Below are 26,220 nucleotides of genomic sequence, written 5' to 3'. Positions count from 1 at the left end.
GTGAATCTTTTTCTGGAAATCGGTCTAAGCACCTAAAGTGCCCTTTTCAGATTTCTATGTTTAACAAAATGAAAACATTTTATTAGTCTTATTCTTTACCAAACCACCTTCTTAATGAAAAGGAATAGATGTAGCATTTTATAGTAAATTGTTACAGAAATGAAACATAAACATGGTTTAAAGCTTCCCTCCCCTCCATCCCTTTTCTTTCTTACTATGTTTTCTGTCTCTTGCAGAGATAATTATGCAGTGTCTACTTTCCTTTAATTAATTTTGTACCAGTTTTTCTTTTTTTTTTTAATAGCAGTCTTTATTTATTTATTTATTTATTTTTTGTCTTTTTGTCTTTTTGTTGTTGTTGTTGCTATTTCTTGGGCCGCTCCCGCGGCATATGGAGGTTCCCAGGCTAGGGGTTGAATCGGAGCTGTAGCCACCAGCCTACACCACAGCCACAGCAACGCGGGATCCGAGCCGCGTCTGCAACCTACACCACAGCTCACGGCAACGCCGGATCCTTAACCCACTGAGCAAGGCCAGGGACCGAACCTGCAACCTCATGGTTCCTAGTCAGATTCGTTAACCGCTGCGCCATGACGGGAACTCCTTTTTTTTTTTGTCTTTTTGTCTTTTTGTTGTTGTTGTTGCTGCAGTCTTTATTTTTTAGAGCAGTGTAAGTAAGGTTCACCGAAAAATTGAGAAGGTATAGAGGTTTCTTATATGCCCTCTGTCCCCACCACACATACAACCTCCCGTTCTATCACCAGTTTATCTTTGAATCCTTCTTTATCAGTATTTTTTGTTTTTTTATTTTTTTTTGTCTTTTGAGGGCTGCACCCACAGCTTATGGAAGTTCCCAGGCTAGGGGTCTAATCAGAGCTATAGCTGCCAGCCTACACCACAGCAACACCAGATCTGAGCTGTGTCTGTGACCTACCTACACCACAGCTCACAGCAACACCAAATCTTTAACCCACTGAGCGAGGCCAGGGATTGAACCTGCAACCTCATGGTTCCTAGTCAGATTCATTTCTGCTGTGCCATGATGGGAACTCCTTTATCAGTATTTTTGTAGCTCATTATTTGAATGGCTGCTGGGATACTTCCCTCACTGGTCATTTGAATCTTTGGGAGTCTCAAAGTATTCTATCTGAAAATATAAATAATGTCAATAGAAAATACTATATCTCTACTTCTTATATTTTTTGGTTATTATGTCAGTTTTTTACTTAGGCAAACAGTTTTTGGGCTTTCTGCTGATTAATTCATTCATAATTTACTTCTTTCCCTAGAAATTTCTATCTTGTTTCTTTACAACAAAATGGGTGTGATGATTTCATTCTTATTAAGAAATAGGTTGTTCTTGTAGATTGTTCCCATTCAAATGCTTTAATGGAAAGTGTTAGGACAAATAAATGGAATTATTTCTTTAGCTTCTGCAGTTGCTTGGTAGGAACAAGCTTTGTGGGCTTGAAGGTACATAGCACATTTTGATTCTATTACAGTTAATACTTCAATACTTTGTATCATATTCAGAAGTCTGTCTTTCACTCTTTAATAAATGGTCTGTTGAAGTGCTGTTTTTGTTCACTGTTCATATCTTCTGTACCTTTCCTTAGTTTCTGTTTTGAACCAAGCACTGCCAGTTCTGGAACCTAGATTTTTTGCTGAAACAGAGATTATATAATCCCTAAGTGATTTTATTTTTTTGCAGAAAATGGTATAAGGCTTTGCGGCTTTCCTCCCCTATTTTCATCGATATACACATGCAGACAGACCAGATCAAAGAAAGCTTGTTGTCAAAGAAGTTTGATATTCATACATATGATGTAGATGTACATTTTAACTTTATATTTTCATAAATATAGGATATGATTATATATATTGTACAGACTCTCTTTTGTCACAGTATTTTTTTAAATTGAGGTAAAATTCACATGACAGAAAACTCCCCTTTTTTTGATGGAACATGATCGAGGAGAATGTAAGAAAAAGAGTGTATATGTATATGCGTGATTGGGTCACTGCTGTGCAGTAGAAATTGACAGAACACTGTAAACCAACTATAATGGAAAAGATTAAAATCATTAAATTTTTTTTTTTTGTCTTTTTTCCTTTTCCTAGGGCCATTCCCATGGCATATGGAGGTTTCCAGGCTAGGGGTCGAATCGGAGCTGTAGTCACTGGCCTACGCCAGGGCCACAGCAATGCGGGATCCAAGCCGCGTCTGCGACCTACACCACAGCTCACGGCAACACCGGATCCTTAACCCACTGAGCAAGGCCAGGGATCGAACCCGAAACCTCATGGTTCCTAGTCGGATTCCTTAACCACTGCGCCACAATGGGAACTCCTAAAAATTTTTTATTGTTAATTGAATTTCTCTGTGGCCTCTTTTTTTTAATGTTAGGGTATACACAACATAAAATTTACCATTTAGACCACTTTAGAGTGTTGAATTCAGTGGCATTTTGTACATTTACAGTGTTGTCTGACCGTCACCACCATTTAGTTCCAGAACATTTTATCACCCAGAAAAGAAACCCCATACCCATGAAGCATTCACTGCCTATTCCTCAAGAGTGGTGGGTCTTGGCTACTGTTAATCTGCTTTCTGTCTCTCTGAATTTGCCTGTTTAGATAGTTCCTATACATGGAAACATACATATGTGTCCTTTTGTGTTTGGCATCTTTGATTTAACATAATGCCTTCAAGATTCGTCCATGTTTTTGCATGTATCAGTACTTCATTCTTTTTTTTTTTTTGGTTGAATACTATTTCAGTATGTGGAAATACTGCATTTTATTTATTCATTTATGGTTAATGGACATTCGTGTTTTTCCACCTTTTGGGGTGCTTGTGAATAGAGCTCCTCTGAACATTTGCACAAGTTTTTTGTTTTTGTTTTTGTTTTTGCTCTTGCTTACAGCATGCGGAAGTCCCCAGGCCAGGGATCAAACCTGTACCATAGCGCAAGCTGGGCCAAATTGCTGACATTGTCAGACCTATAACCTGTGGTGCCATGAGGGAACTCTTGTACAAGTTTTTTTTAAAACACCTGTTTTTACTTCCTTTGAGTTTCTATCTAGGAGTGGAATTCCTGGGTCATGTGGTTGTTCCCTGTTTAACTTTCCGAGGAACTGCCAAACTTTTCCATAGCAGCCGCACCACTTTATTTATTTATTTATTTATGCTTTTTTTTTTCTTTTTTTTTGTCTTTTTGCCTTTTCTTGAGCCGCTCCTGCGTCATATGGAGGTTCCCAGGCTAGGGGTCTAATCGGAGCTGTAGCCGCCAGCCTACACCAGAGCCACAGCAATTTGGGATCTGAGCCACGTCTGAGACCTACACCACAGTTCATGGCAACACCAGATCCTTAACCACTGAGCAAGGCCAGGGACCGAACCCTCAACCTCATGGTTCCTAGTCGGATTCGTTAACCACTGCGCCACAACGGGAACTCCCATTTATGCTTTTAAAGGCCATACCTGTGGCATATGGACGTTCCTAGCCTAGGGGTCGAATTGGAGCTGCAGTTGCCAGCCTATGCCACAGCCACAGCAATGTCAGATCTGAGCTGTGTCTGTGCCCTACACTGCAGCTTATGGCAACACCAATCCTTAACCCACTGATCGAGGTCAGGGATCAAACCCACATCCTCATGGATAGTTGTTGGATTCTTAACCTGCTGAGACTCAAAAGGAACTCCATGCTGCACCATTTTACATTCATACCAGCAAGGTATGAGGGATTACTTTGTAGCTTTAAACTTATTTTTCTACTTCTTTAGTTGTTCTTAAAGTTATTCTGTTTTTTAACCTCATTCTGCTTAGACTGAATTCATTAGCAGCTTTCTTATTCTCGGTACTATCCCCTGTTTAGAATTATGTACACATTCAGGACAGTTTTATTCCTTAGAGATGACCGTATCAAGAGGTCACCTCTTTTACAGCCATTTGTTGGTCCTTGAGCATGTTAATCTTTTTTTTTTTTTTCTTACAGTAATCACTGGTCAGCATCGAAGTGGTGTAATTTCTGCCCGAACTCGGATTGATGTTCTTTTGCTCACTTTTCGAAGAAAGCAGCCCTTCACTCACTTCCTTGCCTTTTTCCTCAATGAAGTTGAAGTTCAGGAACGATTTCTAAAGTTCCAGGAGGAAGTACTGGAGAAGTGCTCCATGGTAAGCAGCAAACAGAACAAAACAAAAAGTTAAAAAAATATATAAAGAAGAATATGAAAATGGCTCATAATTGAAACAGTAGAAAGATATAAATCTCTTCTCCCACCAAAAAAAGTTAACCATTTCTGATGGTTTCTTTAATTCCGAGCTAAAAAATATATACAGATATGTCAGCGGTAAGTTTCTATGTATTATAGAAATAACCTTTAAAAGTTTCAAGGCACAAAAGGATCATCCTGATATACACATTATTCTGCACCTTGTGGGTGTCTGTTTTTATGAATTTTAACACATAGATGGATTTGGGTAGCCACATACCACAATCAGGATACAGAACAGCTCTGTGCCCCCCCCAACTGCCTCGTGCCATCTCTTACAGTCACCTTTTCCTCACTTTGCTGGCAATCACTGATCTCTTCTCAGTTACTATAGTATTGTCTTCCTGACAATATCATGCTGGAATCATACAGTTTGTAACTTTTTAAGACTTTTTCTTTACCTCAACATAATGCCTTTGAGATTCATCCAGGTTGCCATGTGTATCAGTACTTTATCTCCTTTCATTAGTTTGTTTCCAGTTTCTTGCAATGCCGAATGGAACTGCTGTGAACATAGTGTACAGGTTTTTATGTGAACATAGTTTTTTCATTTCTTTAAAGTAAATACCGAGCAGTGGGATTGCTGGGAGGTGTATGTTTCACTTCATAAGAAACTGCCAAGCTGTTTTTCAGAGTACCTGTACTACTTTGCATTCCCATCAGCAGCATAGGAGAATTCCATTCGTTCTACATCCTTGCTAGCGTTTGGTGGTGTTGGCTTTTTCACTTTAGCCATTCTAATAAGTTGTGTAGTGATAGCTTATTGTGGCTTTAATTTACTTTCTGTAATGGCTAATGATGTTGAACATTAAAAAAAATTTTATTGGAGTATAATAATTGACTTACAATGTTGTATTCCTTTTTTTTTTTTTTTTTTTTTTTAAGAGTTATGGTTTTGGTGGACGAAACTGAGGACTTAAGCCCAGGATAGAGTATCTCAAGTAACCCTGAAAAAACTGCTCTGGGAAGTGAGGGGGAGCTAGGATGCATAGGAGTTTTGCAACAAAGGGCAGGTAGTAGAAACATGACATTACTGTTAATAATGGAAAACTAGATATCTCAGGGAGCTTAGTGCTTTTCTTTGTATGGGAGGATGCAAAGGTCTGGGGCCACTGGAATCATTCCTTTGATATGCACCTCAGCTATCTTGAGCCAGTATCCTATTTTTTATATCCCGAGTGTCCTCAGGGCTCACTGTTGGGAGTGGCCGCAGTCTAATGGCTGCTAGATGGCAGGTATGCTTGTTTCCTTCCAGAGTTCCCTCCAGAGCTCACTGGCTCACCCTTGGAGGTGGCTTAATCACTGATGACTGCGATATGATGGCAGTATTTTATTTCTCAGTTCCTCCTCTTGGTCATTAGGAGACATTTCATGACCAGTTTTTGTCCCACAGCATTGGGAGGCTTATCCCAGATCAGGCGAAAATTCTTGTTGATATCCCACTCCAGGTGCTAATTTCTAGAATAGACCTTGTTGATAATAAAGATTCTCTGGATCCTCTGTCTCACTACTCTGTCATGATCTGGGAGATATTTTCCCTTGTTGCTTCTTCCCATATCTAGAGTCACACTGTTACAGTTATTCTGTAAGAGTCATAAATGTGATCTATTTCTTCAAGATGTTTAGCCATCATCACTTTTGTTTCAGGCCTGGCTACACATTGCGTATTGTAAGAGACAACAGTCTTATAAAACAGACAGGACATAAGTAACACAGCTAGTAGCATTTTTAAAATTTATTTTTTTAAATAATGATTTTTATTTTTCCCATTATAGCTGGTTTACAGTGTTCTGTCAATTTTCTGTTGTACAGCGTGGTGACCTGGTCACACATATATGTATAGATTCATCACAAGTGATTAGACATAGTTCCTAGTGCTAAACAGCAGGATCTCATTGCCTATCCATTCCAAACACGGTAGTCTGCATCTGTTAACCCCAGACTCCCAGACCATCCCACTCCCTCCCCCTCCTCCTCTCCTTCCCTCCCCCTTGGCAGCTACACGTCTGTTCTCCAAGTCCATGAGTTTTTTTTCTGTGGAAAGGTTCATTTGGGCAGTATATTAGATTCCAGGTATAAATGATATCATATGGTATTTGTCTTTCTCTCTCTGACTTACTTCCCTCAGTATGAGAGTCTCTAATTCCATCCATGTTGCTGCAAATGGCAACAACTTTTGTTCTTTTTTATGGCTGAGTAGTATTTCATTGTGTATTTATACACACACATCTTCCTAATCCAGTTAGCTATAGATGGACATTTGGGTTGTTCCATGTCCTGGCTATTGTGAATAGTGCTGCAGTGAACATGCAGGTGCATGTGTCTTTTTCAAGAAATGCTTTGTCCAGATATATGCCCAGGAGTGGGATTGCTGGGTCATATGATAGTTCTATGTATAGTTATGTAAAGTACTTCCATACTGTTTTCCACAGTGGTTATACCAGCTTATATTCCCATCAGCAGTGCAGGAGGGTTCCCTTTTCTCCACACCCTCTCCAGCATTTGTTATTTGTGGACTTATTAATGATGGCCATTCTGACTGGTGTGAGGTGGTACCTCATAGTAGTTTTGCTTAGCATTTCTCTAATGATCAGTGAAGTTGAGCATTTTTTTATGTGCTTGTTGGCCATCTGTATATCTTCTTTGGAGAAATGTCTATTCAGGTCCTTTGCCCATTTTTCCATTGGGTTCTTGGCTTTTTTTGCTGTTGAGTGGTGTAAGTTGTTTGTATATTTTAGCGGTTAAGCCCTTGTCATTTGCATAATTTGAAACTATTTTCTCCCACTTCTGTAAGTTGTCTTTTTGTTTTCTTTTTGGTTTCCTTTGCTGTGCAAAAGCTTGTCAGTTTGATTAGGTCCCATTGGTTTATTTTTGCTTTTATTTCTGTTGCTTTGGGAGACTGACTGAGAAAACATTTGTCAGGTTGATGTCAGAGGATGTTTTGCCTATGTTCTCTTCCAGGAGTTTTATGGTGTCTTGTCTTATGTTTAAGTCTTTCAGCCATTTTGAGTTTATTTTTGTGCCTGGTGTGAGGGTGTGTTTCAGTTTCATATCGATTTGCATGCAGCTGTACATGTTTTCCAGCAATACTTGCTGAAAAGACTCTTTTCCCCATTTTTTGTTCTTGCCTCCTTTGTCAAAGATTAATTGATCACAGGGTCTGGGTTTATTTCTGGGTTCTCTCTTCTGTTCCATTTGTCTGTGTGTCTGTTTTGGTACCAGTACCACACTGTCTTGATGACTGTGGCTTTGTAATATTGCCTGAAGTCTGGGAGAATTATGCCTCCTGCTTGGTTTTTGTTCCTCAGATTTGCTTTAGTAATTCTGGGTCTTTTGTGGTTCCATATAAAATTTTGGATTTTTTGTTCTAGTTCTGTGAAAGATGTCATGGGTAATTTGATAGGGATTGCATTGAATCTGTAGATTGCTTTGGGTAGTATGGCCATTTTTACAGTCTTAATTTTCCAGCCCAGGAGCTTTGGATGTCTTTCCATTTCTTTGTATCTTCTTTGATTTCCTTGATTAATGTTTTATAGTTATAGCTAGTAGCATTTTGAACAGCTTTTTCTTTTTGTTTTTCCAGCCATGCCTTCAGCACATGGAAGTTCCTGGGTCAGGGGTCGAATTGGAGCTGCAGCTGTAGCCTATGCCACAGGCACAGCAACACCAGATCTGAGCCAACTCTGCAACCTATGCCCAGCTTGTGGCAACACAGGATCCTTAACTCACAGAGTGAGGCCAGCATCAAACCTGTATCCTCACAGAGAGAACATTGGGTCCTCAACCTACTGAGTCACAACAGGAAACTCCTGAACATCTTTTTAAAATGCTCTTTTGCCATCCTTATGTCAGTTTTGTTGAGGTATCCACATCTTTTGCACAATTTAAAGTTGTGTTTCGTACTGTTTAGTTTTGAGTGTTCTTTGGTATATATTCTGGATGTAAGTCCTTTCAAGGATATGTGATTTCCAAATATTTTTCCTAGGACTGTAGCTTATCTCTTCATTCCCTTCTCAGTGAATTTTACAGAGCAAATTAAAACAAACAAAACAATTTTTTTTTCTTTTTTTTTTTGGTCTTTTTGCTGTTTCCTTGGGCCGCTCCTGCGGCATATGGAGGTTCCCAGGCTAGGGGTCTAATTGGAGCTGTAGCCACTGGCCTACGCCTGAGCCATAGCAACTCAGAATCCGAGCTGCGTCTGCAACCTACACCACAGCTCATGGCAACGCCGGATCATTAACCCACTGAGCAATGGCAGGGACCGAACCCGCAACCTTGTGGTTCCCAGTCGGATTTGTTAACCACTGCGCCACGACGGGAACTCCTTTTTCTTTTTTTTTTTTCTTTTTTTTTCTTTTTGCCATTTCTTGGGCCACTCCCGCGGCATATGGAGGTTCCCAGGCTAGGGGTTGAATTGGAGCTGTAGCTTCTGGCCTACGCCAGAACCACAGCAATGCAGGATCAAAGCCGCATGTGACCTACACCACAGCTCACAGCAATGCTGGATCCTTAACCCACTGAGCAAGGCCAGGGATCGAACCCACAACTTCATGGTTCCTAGTCGGATTCATTAACCACTGAGCCATGAGAGGGAACTCCCAGCTTTTTTTTTTCTTTTTCTTTTTCTTTTTTTGCTTTTTAGGGCTGCACCTGCAGGCGGCATATGGAAGTTCCTAGGCTAAGGGTTGAATCAGAGCTGTAGTTGCCAGCCTACTCCATAGCCACAGCAATGCCAGATTCTTAACCCACTGAGTGAGGCCAGGGATTGAATCCACATGCTCATGGATACCAGTCAGGTTTGTTACTGCTGAGCTACAGTGGGAACTCCAGATTTAAAAATTTTGATGAAGTCCACTTTATTAATTTTTCTCTTATGGATTTGATGTCTTTTGATGTCATGTCTGAGAATTTTTGCCTAACCTCAAGTTACAAAGGTTTTCTTTTAGAATTTTTACAGTTTTTCTCTTTTATATTTAGATCTGTAATCCAGTTAGTTTTTGTATAAGTTGTAAAGTTTAGGTCGAGGTTGATTTTCTTGCATATGGATGACCATGCTGTGTTTTCTCAAACTTGTAGTAAAGAGAGGAATAAAAGCATGTGGAATAAAATAGAACTGTGCTTAATTTTTTTTTGTTTTGTTTTGTTCCTGAGACAGATGGACCTACATCTGATTCTGGGTTCCTCAATCTGTGTAGACTTGAGCAAGTGAACCTCTCCAAATCTTTACTGCCTGCATTGAAGAGTTGCAGGAAGGATTAAATGAGATAGCATAAAGTACTCAGTATGGTGCTTGATGCATAATAAGCATTTAAGAAATGGTAGCTGCTACACCTGCTATTCTTATGGCTGGTTAGGTTAAAATTATTAGTATTACTTGGAGTATCCAGAGTAGATGAGTGCTGTCTTTGATAGCTATAAGCAAGGTCAGTGAAAATGTTTTTGGTGTAAATTTTTAAAAGATCCTTTCTTTCTTCTCTTTTTCCTTTTTCTTTTTTCTTTTCCCTTTTTTCCCTTTTCTTTTTTCTTGTCCAGCCTGTCCATATTGCTCAAGCTGGGTCTTAGGGGTTAGATTATAGTGAGATATAGGTATACAGATATAGAAGTATTAGAATCCAAGTGCTTTTATGGGACAGGAGATGAGAATTAATCAGCTTGATTTTTTAAGAAGGAGGCTATGATGGTAAGAAGATTCAGACTGGGCAATTGTGAGTAGACAGTCAGAATTGTATTATTAATTTTTTAATGGTTTTTATTTTTTCCATTATAGTGTAATTCATTTTTAAGTGACCTGCTTGGCATATATGTGCTTGAGCAAAGGTACATATATGTCAAATATGGATTAGTAAACCATCAGAATATTACTAGTTATTGTATTAGTAAACCATTAGAATATCTTTTTTTGTCTTAACATTTCATAGCAAGATGATTTCATTCTCAGTGGGAGTGCAGGGTGGTGTAGGAGATCAGGAACACTGAAGTTTCAATATGGTCTGATAAATTTTGTGGAGGTGGTGCTGGTAAATTTAGGAATTGCTTTATCTTATAAATTCCACTTATTGAAGCTCAGTGATTATTTTTTGGACTATTACAAGTACCTGATATACGACAAACATTATAATGAATTAGCCTTTTTCTTTTTGTGTGTGTGTGTATGTGTGTGTGTGTGTGTGTTTGAATGCTTTCTCTCTTCTTTTGGCTCCTGTTGCAGGCTGTCAGGGCACAAATACTAGAATGATTACTTTAACTCCACTGGAATGAAATTGGTCACTATGAATGTCATGCTGGCCTTAATCAGTCCGAAGTGCCTCCTTCCTGCTTTCATACTGGCATTGTCTTCTTCCTGCTTTTAAAATCAGGTCCTGATACCAGCAGGGAAGTGAGCACAGCATAAAAGAGTAAAAAACAAGTAAGGGACCTTTATCTACCTATTATATGGAAGAAATTTTTAGTGAATTTCATTCTGATGTTAGAACGACAGGCAGATGGCTGTAAAACCACGTAGCCATTTTCTAGTCATACTCTGCTTTTATTATTCCAACTTAGGAGAGTCTCCCTTTGAAGACTGTAATCCTTGTTCATTGAGATAGCAGTTGTTTCCTGAAAGATTGTGTGGCTCTCAGTATTATTTTGATTCCTTTGAAACTCAACTGACATCTCTGATGAAGAGTTTCTTCATCTCTAAAGTACAAGTGGTCTCCATATTCTTTTATAAAGAAAAAGATGACATCTCTTGGTATAAATTTGGCTCAGATATTTTTTAAAAGTTACATGTTTATTTATTATATACATTTATTATAATAAAATGAAGTTACAGCAGCATGTTTCAGATCAGCACATATATAAATCTAATTCCTGCTTCTTTTTTTCTTTCTGCTTTTTAGGGATGCACCTGCAGCATATGGAGGTTCCTAGGCTAGGTATCGAGTTGGAGCTGCAGCTGCTGGCCTGTGCCACAGCCATGGTAACACCAGATCCAAGCCTTGTTTGCAACCTACACCACAGCTCACAGCAGCACCAGATCTTTAACCTACTGAGTGAGGCCAGGGGTCGAACCTGCATCCTCATGGATACTATTCAGGTGTGTAACCTGCTGAGCCGCAACGGGAAATCCCTAATTCCTGCTTCTAATTGCTGTGAAGGATCCTATTCTATGAATGTACCCTAACTTATTTAATCAATCCCTGATTGATGGGCCATTAAAGGAAATTTTTTCTAATAAATAATGCTGTAATGAATTTTGTTTTTATTTTGACCGCATTTGTGGCATGCAGAAGTTCCCTGGCCAAGGACTGAACCCGAGCCACAGCAGTGACAATGACAAATTCTTAACTACTAGGCCGCCAGGTAACTCCCATAATGAACATTTTAATTTTTATTAATTTTTATTTTTTTTGTTTTTGTTTTTGGTCTTTTTGGCATTTCTTGGGCTGCTCCTGCGGCATATGGAGGTTCCCAGGCTAGGGGTCGAATTGGAGCTGTAGCCGTTGGCCTACACCAGAGCCATGTCTGTGACCTTACAGCAACGCCGGATCCTTACCGAGAAGGCCAGGGATCAAACCCGCAACCTCATGGTTCCTAGTCAGATTCGTTAACCACTGAGCCACGGCGGGAACTCCTAAACATTTTTATAAATGCGTCTTTACATTCTTGGCTGATAGTTTCTTTGGGATACATTTTGGGGTAAATTTTAAAAACTGGAATACATGGGTTAAGGGAATGTAAACTTTAAACATTTTCTTCTTTTTTTCTTTTAAAAATCAACTTTACTGAGTTGTAACTTATAAACAGTATATTGCATCCATTTTAAGAGTATGCTTTGATGGGTTTTGACAGGCATAAACCATTACAAAGATACAGAACATTTCCATCACTCCAAAAAATTCCCTTGTACCTTTTGCAGCTACTTCCACTCCCAGCCATCTCATTTCCTGGCTGTGATTCCAGCCAACCACTTATCTGCAGTCTGTAACTATTAGATTTCCCTTTACTAGAATTTCATATAAATGGAGTTATATGAATGGAGTTATAGTCTTTTGTGTGTTTTTTTGGTTGTTCAACATAAAATTTTTGAACATCCTGTTGGTGTATTACAGTAGTTCATTTCTTTTTAGTGTTGAGTATATTCTTTTGCATGAAACATACAAAATTTGTTAATCCATTCAACTCTTTGGGTGGTTTCTAGACTTTGGCTATTATAAATGAAGCTATTATCATTTGTGCAGAAATCTTTGTGTTAAGTCTATGTTTTTATTCCTCTTGGGCAAGTATTTAGGAGTATAATTGTTGGAGCAAGTGCAGGTATATGTTTAGTTTTTTAGGTTACTGTCGGAGAGTGCCCTGGAGGCCTAGTGGTTAGAGATTCAGTGTTGTCACTGCTGTGGCTCAGATTCAATCACTGGCCCAGGAATTTCTGCGTGCCAAGGGCGTGGCCAAGAAAAGGAACAGTCAGAACTATTCCCAAAGTAGTTGTGCCTCTTCCTATCACAAATGATGTATGAGAGTGTAGGTTATTCCACATTCTTGTCAACTTTTGGTGGTGTTTGTCTTATTTAAAATTTTCTTTTTTTTTTTTTTTGGCTTTTTGAGCGAGGCATATGGAGATACCCAGGCTGGGGATCAAATCGGCGCTACAGCCGCTGACTTACGCCACAGCCATAGCAACGTGGGCTCTGAGCTGTGTCTGTGACCTACACCACAGCTCATGGCAACACCAGATCCTTAACCCACTGAGCGAGGTCAGGGATCGAACCTGCAACCTCATGGTTCCGAGTTGGATCATTTTCTGCTGCACCACGACGGGAGCTCCTTTTTTTCTTAATTTTTTAATTGAGGTATAGTTGATTTACAATGTTGTGTTAGTTCCTGGTGTACCTCAGAGTTTTTCAGTTATGCATGTACATCTATATATTCTTTTCCGTTATAGTTTATTACAGGATACTGAATATAGTTACCCATGTTATATCATAGGACCTTTTTGTTTCTATTTTATGTATGTGTGTATTTGCAAATCCCAAACTCCTAATTCATTTTCCCCTTCTCCTTTCACCTTTGGTAACCATAAGTCTGTTTTCTATGTCTGCAAGTCTGTTTCTGTTTTATAGATATGTTCATATGTATCATATTTTCGATTCCACGTATAAGTGATACCATGTGGTATTTGTTTTTCTCTTTCTGATTTACTTCACTTAGTATGATAATCTCTAGGTCCATCCATGTTGTTGAAAATGGCAATATTTCATTCTTTTTTATGGCTAAGTATATATACATACCATATCTTTATCCATTCATCTGTCGATGGACATTTAGGTTGCTTCATTGTCTTGGCTATTGTAAATAATGCTGCTGTGAACATAGGGGTAATGTTTTCTAATTAGAGTTTTCTCCAGATATTGCTCAGGAGTGGTATGAGCGATACCACTCATATGAGTCATATGGTAATTCTCTATATATTTTTTTTAATTAAAAAAATTCTTTTTACGGCATATGGAAGTTCCTGGGCCAGAGATCGAATCCAAGCTGTGGCTGTGATTTACACCACAGCTGCGGCAATGTTGGATCCTTAATCCACTGTGCTGGGCCAGGGATGAACCCATGCCACTGCAGAGACAACACTGTGTCCTTAATCTGCTGTGCCACAGTGGGAATTCCTGTTAGTAGACTTTTTAATGATGGCCATTCTTTTTTTTTTTTTTTTAATATATATTACTCAATGAATTTATTACATTTATAGTTGTACAGTGATCATCACAACCACATTTTATAGCATTTCTGTCCCAAACCCCCAGAATGATGGCCATTCTGAGCTGTGTGAGGTGATGTCTCATTTTCACTTTCATTTGTATTTATCTAATAATTAGTCATATTGAGCATCTTTCCATATACCTATTGGCCATCTGTATGTCTTCTTTGGAGAAATCTCTCTCTCTCTCTTTTTTTTTTTTTTGCCTTTTCTAGGGCCGCTCCCACGGCATCTGGAGATTCCCAGGCTAGGGCTCTAATTGGAGCCATAGCCACCGGCCTACACCAGAGCCGCAGCAACATGGGATCTGAGCTGAGTCTGTGACCTACACCACAGCTCACAGCAACGCCAGATCTTTAACCCACTGAGCAAGGCCAGGGATCGAACCTGCAACCTCATGGTTCCTAGTGGGATTCGTTAACCACTGAGCCACGATGGGAACTCCTGGAGAAATATCTCTTTAGGTCTGCCCATTTATTTATTTTTTTTATTGAGTTGTATGACCTGTTTGTATATTTTGAAAATTAAGCCCTTGTTGGTCACTTTGTTGCCAAATATTTTCTCCTATTCTGTAGGTTGTCTTTATTTTTTTGTTTATGGTTTCTTTTGCTGTGCAAAAGCTTATTAGTTTGATTAGGTCCCATTTGTTTACTTTTGCTTTTTATTTCTATTGCCTTGGAAGACTCACCTAAGAAAACATTGCTGCAGTTTATGTCAGAGAGTGTTTTGCCTGTGTTCTCTTCTAGGAGTTTTATGGTGTTATGTCGTGTATTTAAGTTTTTAGGCTATTTTGAGTTAATTTTTGTGTATGATGGTGAGGGAGTATTCTCCCTTCATTGATTTAGGTGCAGCTGTCCAGCTTTCCCAGCACCTCTTATTAAAGAGAGTGACTTTTCTCCATTATGTATTCTTGCCTCCTTTGTCAAAGATTAATTGGCCGTAGGTATGTGAGTTTATGTCTGGGCTCTCCATCTGTTCCATTGCTCCATATGTCTGTTTTTGTGCTAAATAGCATGCTGTTTTGATTACTGTAGCTTTGTAGTATTGTCTGAAATCTAGGAGGGTTATGCCTTCAGCTTTGTACATTTTCCCCAGGGTTGCTTTGGCAATTCTGGGTCTTTTGTAGTTCTGTGTAAATTTTAGGATTATTCTAGTACTGTGAAAAATGCTGTGGGTAATTTAATAGGGATTGCATTACATTTTGAGATTGCTTTGAGTATCACGGCCATTTTAACAGTACTAATTTGGAGTTCCCATCATGGTTCAGTGGTAACGAACCTGACCAGTAACCATGAGGACATGGATTCAATCCCTGGCCTCGCTCTGTAGGTTAAGGATCTGGCATTGCTGTGAGCTGTGGCGTAGGTCGAAGAAGCAGCTTGGACCTGTGGTTGTGGCTGTGGCTGGCACCTGTAGCTCCAATTCAATCCCTAGCCAGGAAACTCCCATATGCCAGAGGTGCAGCCCTAAAAAGCATGTGTATGTGTTGTTTCATTCCAAGAGCATGGGATATCTTTCCATTTCTTTGAATCATCTACTTTTCCTTTATCCATGTTTTAGTTCTCATTGTATAAATATTTTACCTCCTTGGTCACGTTTATTCCTAAGTGTTTTTTTTGTTTGTTTGTTTGTTTTTGTTTTTTTTGGTCTTTTGTCTTTTTAGGGCTGCATCTGCGTGCGGCATGTGGAGGTTCCCAGGCTAGGGGTTTAATTGGAGCTGTTGCTGCTGGCCTATGCCACAGCTACAGCAATGCCATATGTGAGTCGCATCTGCAGCCTACACCATAGCTCACAGCAATGCCAGATCCTTAACCCACTGAGCAAGGCCAAGGATCGAACCTGAAACCTCATGGTTCCTGGTCGGATTCGTTTCCATTTCGCCACGACGGGAATTCCAAAGTATTTTATGTTTTTGATATGATTTTAAGAAGGATTATTGTTGTACTTTTCCTTTTGGGGTATTTCATGGTAGTATAAAGAAATGTAACTGATTTCTGTATGTTAATTTCATATCCTATTACCTTGCTGAATTTATTAGTTGTAGTAGTTTTTTGTGTGGAGTCTTCAGAGTTTTCTATGTATAGTGTCATATCATCTGCATATAATGACAGTTTTATCTCTTCTCTAATAATTTGAATTTTTTTTTTTTTTTGGCCATGCCCACAGCATGTGGAAATTCTAAGCCATGGGTCAAATCTGAGCCACAGCAGTGACTTGAGCCACTGTAGTGACAATGCCAGATCCTTAACCCCCTGAGCCATATGGGAACTCCCAATTTGGACACCTTTTATTCCTTTTTCCATTTCTTAGCTGTGGCTAAGACTTCTAATACTATGCTGAATAGAAGTGGTGAGAGTGGGTATCCTTGTCTTGTTTTAGATGTTAGAGGGAAGGCCTTCAGCTTTTCATTGTTGAGTATTATGTTGGCTGTGAGTTTATCATAAATAGCTGTTGTTAGGTTGAAATATGTTCCCTCTATACCCACTTTGGTAAGAGTTTTATCATGACTGGGTATTGAATATTGTCAAATGCTTTTTCTGCATCTGTTGAGATGATCATGTGGTTTTTGTCCTTTCTTTTGTTGATATGGTATATTGCATTGATTGCTTTGTGTATGTTGAACCATCCTTGTAACCCTGGAATAAATCCAACTATATCATGGTATATGATCTTTTTTATGTATTGTTGGGTTAAGTTTGGTAATATTTTGTTCCGAATTTTTGCATCTTGTTTTGATTGTGGCCACTCTGGTAGGCATATAGTGGTGGCTTATGGTTTTAGTATACATTTCCCTGGTTGCTAATGCTGCTAAACATTTTCATGTGCTTATTTTCCATTTGTGTATCTGCCTTTTGAAGTGTCTGTTCAAATCTTTTACCCATTTTGTTGTTATTTTTGCTGGTGACACTTTAGTGTTTTTGTCTCCCTTTTTTTATTGTGTAAAGGGTACATAACATAAAATCTACCGTTTTAACTTTTTTTTTTTTTTAACAGCTACACCTGCAGCATATGGAAGTTCCTGGGCTAGGGGTCAAATCAGAACTGCAGCTGAGGCCTACGCTGCAGCTTGCAGCAATGCTGGATCCTTAACTCACTGAGTGAGGCCAGGGATTGAACCCGCATCCTCACAGAGACGACGTCAGGTCCTTAACCTACCGAGTTACATTGGGACTCCCATTTTAACCTTTTTTTTTTGTTTGTTTTTGCTTTTAGAGCCTGCACCTGCCGCATATGGAGGTTTCCAGGCTAGGGGTCCAGTTGGAGCTACAGCTGCCGGCCTATGCCTACACCAGATCCGGGCTGCATCTGCGGCCTACACCACAGCTCATGGCAACTTTGGATCCTTAACCCACTAAGTGAGGCCAGGGATTGAACTCACAACCCTGTGGTTCCTAGTCAGATTCGTTTCCACTGTGCCACGACTGGAACTCCTGAAATTGCTTTTTGATTTCATCTTCTAGTTGTATGCTATTTGTATTAAAATTGCCCTGTTTTTTGTGTTTTTGGATGTTGTAAATGATATCTTTTTTTAAATTTTTGGCTGCACCCATGGCATGTGGAAGTGCCTAGGCCAGGGACTAAATTCACACCACAGCAGTGACCCAAGCCACTGCAGTAACAACACTGGATCCTTAATCCATTGTACTGTAGGAGAACTCCTGGTATCTTTTAATTTCAGTTTTCAGTTGTGCATTATTACTATATAGAAGTACAGTTGATTTTTTTATGTTGATATTTTATTCTGTGACCTTGCTAAATTTACTTATTAGTACATAATTATATACTAGTTTGCTAGAGTTGCTATAACAAAGTACTACAGACTGGGTGGCATAAGCAATAGAAATTTATTTTCTCACAATCCTAGAGGCTAGAAGTTCCAGATCAAGCTCTTAGTAAGTTTGACTTCTTCTAAGGCCTCTCTCTTGGCTTATACTGTCTTCCTCTGGTGTCTTCACATAGCCTTCCCTATGTGTATATCTGTGTCTTAGCCTCCTCTTCTCATACGGGCACCAGTTGTATTGGAGTAGGGCCCACCCGTATGACCTTATTTTACCTTAATTACTTCTTTAAAGGCCTTATGTGCAAATATAGTCATTCTGAGTTACTAGGGGTTAGGACCTCAACTTATGAATTTTGGGGCCACACAATTCAGCCCAAAACAAATTGTTTGTGGTTTCTTTAGCACTTTCTTTGTATATGTCATCTATGAATAAAAATACTTTTACTTCTTCTGTTCCAATCTTTGTGCCATTTATTCCTTTTTCTTGCCTTATCGTAGTAGTTAGGATCTCCAATATAGTGTTCAATAGAAGAGGTGAGAGAGGACATTCTTTCTTTGTTGTTGGTTACAAGGGGAAAGTAATCAGTCTTTTATTATTAAGTTTAATGCAAGCTGGAGGTGTTTTACAGATGCCCCTTTATCTGGCATCATAAAGACATCATTCCATTGTCATCTGCCTTGTACAGTTTATGATAAGAAATTTATTATGATTCTTTGTTCTTCTGTGTAATATGTTTGGCTACTTGTTTTTTCTTTTTATTGAAAATGTTTACAAATTTATAAAAAATGTAAATAATAGTTTAAGGAATACTCACATGTGCTAATGCTGAATGATCTAATAATGTCCTTTATAATATTTCCAATACAATTTCCAGGGTAAGGTCAAACATTTAATTTTTATGTCCCTTTAATGTCTTTCATATGGAACATTTCCTAGCCTTTCTGACTTTTATGTTATTGATGTATTTGAAGAATGCAGTCCCTTCCAATCTTCTGTTAAACAGCAGAGCATTCCAGCTTGTTAAGAACCCAGCATATGTCCGTGAGGATGAGGGCTCTGTCCCTGGCCTCACTCAGTGGGTTAAGGATCTGGCACTGTTACAAGCTGCAGCATAGGTCACAGATGTGGCTTGGATCTGGCGTTGCTGTGGCTGTGGCATAGGCCTGCAGCTGCAGCTCTGATTCACCCCCTAGGCTGGGAACTTCCATATGCTACAGGTGCAGCCTTAAAAAGAAAAATAAAAAAGAGCATTCTTTTTTGCATTTGTCCTATGTTTCTTCATGTTTAAGTTGATATTATGCTTTCTCAATTAGATTGATGTTGTGTCCTTCTGAGGATATTACACCTGGGGCATATGATGAAATGTGTAATGTTCATCTGTTTTTCTTAAGTGATATTACATCTAGTCAAGATGTTGCCCAAATTGCTCTTGAGTATAATAACTATATTTTATATCTTCCTTGCAAATAATAAGCAATCTGCAGAGGGACACTCTATGATCATGCAAAATATTAGTCTTTGGTATCTATAGGTGATGATTCCAGGTTCCCCTTTGGTGCCAAAATCCGCAGATGTGCAAGTCACATGTAAAATGGGATAATATTTGCTTACAACCTGTGTACATCCTCCTATAGATTTTAAATCATCTCTAGCTTACTTGTAATACCTAATACAATGTAAATGCTATGCATGTAGTTGCCAGGGTATGGCAAATGCAAGTTGTGCTTTTTGGAACTTTCTGGAATTTAAAAAATTTTTTTTCAATTTGAGGCTGGTTAAATCTTGCAGATGCAGAACCTGCGGATACAGTGAGCCAACTGTATCCTGTTTCTCATCAGCTTTTTCTCCAGGCTTAGTATCCATTACTGATTCTTACCTGATCCGTTCTTTACCATGATGACTGCAAAATGATTCTAACACTTGCTGTACATTTAGTATTCAGCTTTCTAAATTCTATTGTAAGCAGGGAACCTTCCTTTCCCGCTTACCTTTAAATGTATTTATTATTGGTATGGTTTCATGAATTTTGATTTTTTTTTTTTTTGCGAGGGCTTATAACTTACTATTGTACTTAATTATTTTAGTGCTTAAATTGTCTCAGGTTTGTCTTGATAACCTCTCGAAGCTTTTCTGTGGATGCATCTTCCTTGGCCTATATATGTGCCTTTGTTCCAGTTCTCCCATGTACATGGCTGCTTTTAAATGTCATAATTTCTCTAACGTCTCACCCAGTGCTTCTCAGAGCTTTAGTTTTTGTTCCCCTGCCTATGATTTCTTGTCCCCAGGCACCTGAAGGTCTGCTGTCTCCTGTAGTTTCCTTGCTCAGTAGGCAATTAGCACTGCTGATAGTGTCCTCCTCCCTGAACCAGGCCGTGCCACCGTTCCCAACAGCACTCCAAGTTAGGCAAGACAGAAACCAGCTCCTCAGGCAGCCTCCTAACAAACCAGAACTTAGCCAGCCCACTATCACTCTTTTCCTTCTGCCCTGATGGAGGAGCAGAAATTGGGTAGTTTCTTCCTGACCTGTTGTGATGTCCTCAGGAAGGGATAGGACAAGGGGCAGATAGAAAACATGAGATTTCCTAACATTCTGAGTGCAGCTTTCCTTTGGTTAGGCATTTGCTTGGTTGTTGCATGTTCTTTTCTGGTTTCTTGAGTTCTTCCAAAGCTACTTTGATCTGTATGCTATGTGCCACTGTCTGGAAATTTGTCTCCATTTAGAAAGCCAAGACGAGGCTTAGTCAGTCTAGTACCATCTGTTATCCAGTGTCGGAAGACATTTGTGTTATATATTTTATCTAGTTTTCTAGGTTTTTTTTTTTTTTAAGGCCACAGCTGTGGCATATGGAAGTTCCCAGGCTAAGGGTCAAATAAGAGATAGAGCTGCCAGCCTACGCCACAGTCACAGCAACACCAGATCCAAGCCGCATCAGTGACCTATATCACAGCTCATGGCAACACCAGATCCTTAACTCTGAGCGGGGCCAGGGATCAAACCTGCATCCTCATAGATTCTAGTTGCATTTGTTTCTGCTGAACCACAATGGGAACTCCAGTTTTCTAGTTATTAATAATAGGAGGCAGGTCCTGTAGGAGTTAAGTCTTCATAGGCAAAAGGAGACATTCTCATACATTTTGAAATTAGGATCTAAGTCATATAACATAAATGCACTTAGTGGTTTTTAGTATATTCACTATGTTATGCAACCATTGCCACCGTCTAATTCTAGAATATTTCCTTTACCCCATAGAAGATACTTTTTACTCAATAAGCTATCATTCCCTATTGCCCCCTTCTCCCAGTCCCTGACAACCTCTAATCTACTTTCTATCTCTAGTATTTGCCTATTTTGATTATTCCATGTGAATGGAATCATACAATATGTGGCCTTTTGTCTTTCACTCATAATGTTTTCAAGGTTTATCCATGTTTTATCATGTAAACACTGCTTCATTTCTTCTTATGGTCAAGTAATATTCCATTGTATTGATGTTTGGTTTGTTTCTACTTTGGTGTTATTATGAATAATGCTGCTATTCATACATGTTTTCTTATAATAATTTGTAATATTGTAAGCAAGGCTGAATTGAAACTATTTGTATTCACTTCATTGACCTTGATTTAATATATAAAATAGCAAATGATTAATGAGCTCTTTTATTGTGCTTGACAGTGTTCTAAGTGCCTTATGCTTATTTTGTTTAATCTTCAGTCCATTGCTTGAGGTAAATATTGATATTACATTTTATTGATTAAGAAATTGAAATTTAGAGAGGATAATTTTCCCAAGGTACCACAGCCAGTGGGTGCCATCATGCTAAGTAGGGTAGATGATACAGAGTTGTGGTAGGACCTAGTAACAGCTCTTTATGCAATCTAATAGAAAAAATAAATGAAATTAGTCTTGGAGCCACTGTGAGAGATTATTGAACGGAAAAAAAAACTGTTTAAATTGAAGATATTTTGATGGTTGTTTGTCTGTTAACCAGTTGCATCAGTCTTTCAGCATGTATCTTCATTGGGACCAGCCTTGGCTAGAATTGGGTGATAATTTGCACAGTATTTAAGGATTCAAAAAAGAACTGCCAGAGTTCCTATTGTGGTGCAGCAGAAATGAATCCGACTAGTAGCCATGAGGTTGTGGGTTCCATCCTTGGCCTTGCTCATTGGGTTAAGGATCCAGCATTACTGTGAGCTGTGGTGTAGGTGGAAGATGTGGCTTGGATCCTGCTGTTGCTGTGACTGTGGCGTAGGCCGGCAGCTGTAGCTCCGATTTGACCCCTAGCCTGGGCACTTCCATATGCTGTAGGTGGGGCCCTAAAAAGCAAAAACAAAAAACAAAAAAACAGCAGAACCTTCCTTCCCAGTTGCACCTGGGCTTTTCAACTCCAAATCATATTCTATTCCCTAATTGTTAAAAAAGATCTCATGTGGATCAGATATTATTTAAGAAGGACTTTTATTCATTAGGGATATCCATCTTCACTCCTGAATGACTGAAGGCGATATTCTTTATCTTTAAAAAATTCATTAATATTAATTTTTTCTTTCTTTATTTGAAAAGGTGAATTTATCCTCCTTTGCAGCTTATGATGAGTATATCAAGTCCTTATGAGATATCTGGGGTGAAAAGTAATACTGAGAAAGGAATATTAGTTTACATTTGTACCCTACCTTCTTGTGTTAGTTTTCTATTGCTCCATAGTAAATTACCACATAGTAAATCTCAGCAGCTTGTAACAATACCAGTTTATCACGTCACAGTATGTATGGTTAGTGGCTCTATAGATCAGAAGACCTGGTGGACTCAACTGGTTCTCTGCTTATGATCTCACAAGGCCAAAATCTAGGTATTGGCCAGTCTGTTCTCTTATCTAGAGGCCCTGGGGAAGAATCCACTTCCGAGTTCATTCTGATTGTTGGCAGAATTCAGTTCCTTGTGGCTATAGTTCTAAAGTCTCTGTTTCCTTCACATGTGGCCCATCTCACTTTTGTCAAATCCTTCTTGTGCTTCGAATCTGACTTCTAAAGAGTTCCCTGGTGGTCTAGTGGTTAGGACTTGTTGCTTTTACTGCTGTGGCTTGGGTTCACTCCCTGATCTGAGAGCTGAGATCTTACATCAAGCTGCTGCAAGCCACAGCCAAAAAACCAAAAAAAACCCAAAAACAAACAAAAAAAACCCCCAAAACCCCAAAACAAAAAAACCAAAATAGGAATTCCTGCTGTGGTGCAGTGGGATCGATGGCATCTTTGGAGCACTGGTATGCAGGTTTGATCCCAGGCCTGGCACAGTGGGTTAAAGGATCTGGCTTTGCTGAAGCTGCAGCATAGGTCACAACTGCGGCTAGGATCTGATCCTTGACCCAGGAACTCCGTATGCCTGGGGCAGCCAAATAAGGAAAAGAAAACAAACAAAGGAATATCTGACCTTTGCCACCAGCCCGGGAAAACTCTGCTTTTTAAAAATTTCATATGTATAGATATTCAGGCTTACTTGGATAATCTGCCCATTTTAAGGTCAACTGTGCCATGTTATAATAGTATAATCACATGGTATAATCACAACAGTGATATCACTTTCTCAGTTTCAAAGGAGAGGGGATTATATGGGGTTAAGGGTCTTTGAGGGTCGTTAAAATTCTGCCTACCACCACTATAGGTGTTCATTTAAAAACATTATTTTTGAAGGTCACATTTTTTTTTTTTTAATGGCCAAACCTGTGGCATATGGAAGTTCCCAAGGCAGGGATTGAATCCGAGCCACAGCTGCAATTTACGCTGCAGGTGTGGCAACAGTAGATCTTTTAATCCCCTGTTCTGGGTGGGGGATCCAACCTGTGCCTCCACTGCAGTCAGATTCTTAACCCGCTGCATCACATCGAGAACTCCTGAAGGTCATTTTTGATACAACTGGTAACTTTTCTATTCCCAGGTCTCATCCCATCCTTTCCTCACCCTTCCTTTTTTTTTTTTTCTTTTTTTTCTTTTTTTTCTTTTGCTTTTAAGGGCCACACCTGTGGCACGTGGAGGTTCCCAGGCTAGGGGTCGAATCGGAGCTGTAGCTGCTGACCTACACCACAGCCATAGCAAAGCAGGATCTGAGCTGCATCTGCCACCTACAGCACAGCTCACAGCAACACTGGGTCCTTAACACACTGAGCGAGGCCAGGGATCAAACCTGCAACCTCATGGTTCCTAGTCACATTCTTATCCGCTGTGCCACAACGGGAACTCCTCCCCACCCTTCCTTCAACTTCTCTTTTCCTCCATTAAAATACGAGACTCCTTTTCTCTCTTTATTTGGTAGCATGCTTGTCCTTGACATCACCTTTGACTCTAATGAAACTGTGAATTTACCTTTTAGAATAGCGTTTCCTGAAATCACCTTCCTTTATGCTGATCAATTATGTAAGAAATGTTTGACTACAGACAGTATCACCATCATCCTTGTGCTTCTGCTCCCAAGCCTGCGTTTTTAACGTAGGATTTAACCGCTCACAGACAGCAGTAAGGTATTTTTCGTCTGTGTGATCTGCAGATGAACTGTGCCTTATTTTTTTCACTTTCTTCTCTTGCATTAAGATTCAAAGATGTCTCACTGTCTGCAAGTTCAAGAAGTGTATTAAAACCCCATATATCCCTCAATCTATCTATAGCTAGTAATGCTGCTATAATTCCATTTTATCTCACAGCAGGGTCCAGTAGCAAGCACTCGGTAATGAAAAACAGTAATTCAAAACTGTATTTGGTGGAGCAGTCTGAAGCCTTATAGGTTTGTCTGAAGCAACAGGGGATTTCTCAGGCTGCCTGGAGAACCTGAATAGGTTATAAACTAAAAACTACATCATTCTGCTCATATTATAGTGTGAAGGCTGACACTGGACAGAAATGGCTAGTGGATCTGGGGTTTGCCCCATCTCCCCTAGTTAGGATTATTTTTTCCATTAGTATTATTCACTGAAGAAGAAAATTTATATACAAAAGTTTTAGTGTGTAATTTAGGATTTTTCATTGTAAGGGGAGCTGCAGAGTTTTTAATCATCTTATGAACAAATTTAGAATGAAGATGGATACAGGCATACCTTGGAGATTTTGCAGGTTTGGTTCCAGACCACTGCAACAAAGTGAATATTGCAATAAAGTCAGTCATATTAATTTTTTGGTTTCCCAATGTGTATAAAGGTTGTTTTGCTCTTTACTATAATCTATTAAATGTGCCATAGTATTATGTCTAAAAAATGTATATACCTTAATTAAAAATAATGCTGTTGGAAAAATGACACCAAATAGACTTGCTCAATTCAGGGTTGCCACAAACTTTCAATTTGTAAAAAACACATTATCTGCACTGTAAAATGAAGCACAGTTAAATGGCGTGTGTCTGTAGTTGTCTTTGGTTGTAATAAAAGTTATGAACTCCTGAGTTCTAATGTTGGATAGGAAAGTACAAAAAGGAGATGTTACAAGATTCATAGATGGCACCCTTTGGATGGAGATGTTGTTGTGAATAAATGTTTATCTTTTATTCATTCATTCACTATTTTTTAAATGTCTGCCATTGGCCAGGCTATGTATTTTGTACTAACAATGGACTCTGCCATTAAGGATCCCATACTAATGGGGGAAGTAGCGTTCTTAGAGAAATAGTTATAGTACTGTGAGTTAAGTGCTATTAGAGGTAGTGCAGTGAGTACCCAGAGAGGAGGTTCTCCAGTGGTTGGAAAAGTCATAATGAGGGAGGTGACATTTGAACAGAGTCTTGAAGAAGAAGACTAGCAAGGAGGCATAAACATTCTAGGCAGAGAAATTGGCACTTGCAAAGTATGGAGGTGTTGTAGTCTGCTGTGTTCAGGGGAGAGTAAGTCCTGGAAAGTGGTAGGGTAGGGAAGAGACAGGAGTTAGGGATGGAAAAGTGAATGGTATCCAGACTAAAAGATCGTGTATGGATGAAGGATTTTGAATGTATCTTAAGATAGTCAGGAACTGGCAGAGGACTTAAGTGGGACTAAGATGATTAACTTAGCATTGTAGAAAAAATAATTCTAAAGGCAGTGTGGAGGATGGATTGAGAGTTAAAGAGTGAGATACCAGAGGCAGCTACCACTTAGAGACTACTAATAACTGTCTATTGAAAAAAAAATACTAGGTTCTGTAGCATATTCAGGAAGGGATATATTCCAGAGATATTTTGAGGGTCTCTCTAGAGTGGGGATAATGAAAACTTTAGAGTTGATATGAAGAGTAAATGAGTTAATAAATTTAAGATGTTTAGAGCAGATCATGGCACTAGTTAGTATTGTGTGTTAGCTATTGTTGTAATAATTCCAGGGACTACCATATGGAAGATGACGGTAGTGTGGCATCAAGAAGGAGCTGAGGGTCTGACTTGAATAGGAGCTGTACCATTAACTCATCACTAATGT

At 39.2% G+C, this 26,220-nt stretch overlaps 1 protein-coding gene across 5 annotated transcripts in view; it reads left to right on the top strand.

Moving 5' to 3' along the window:
- ASCC1 (activating signal cointegrator 1 complex subunit 1) overlaps nt 1-26,220 on the top strand; it is a 110,951-nt gene that overhangs the window by 12,023 nt on the left and 72,708 nt on the right. For all 5 annotated transcript variants that reach the window (XR_007132340.1, XR_007132339.1, XR_007132341.1 and 2 more), the window contains exon 5: nt 3,999-4,177. Coding sequence is in view for 1 of the 5 variants with exons in the window: in XM_047761720.1 (XP_047617676.1) it covers nt 3,999-4,177 (179 nt within the window). In the remaining 4 variants the exon portion in view is untranslated. The remainder of the gene's footprint in view (nt 1-3,998; nt 4,178-26,220) is intronic.

The sequence above is a fragment of the Phacochoerus africanus genome, chromosome 15, assembly GCF_016906955.1.
Source record: "Phacochoerus africanus isolate WHEZ1 chromosome 15, ROS_Pafr_v1, whole genome shotgun sequence".
NCBI lineage: Eukaryota > Metazoa > Chordata > Mammalia > Artiodactyla > Suidae > Phacochoerus > Phacochoerus africanus.
The sequence above is the reverse complement of the archived record's forward strand: the minus strand, read 5'-3'. Positions and strand labels throughout refer to the sequence as shown.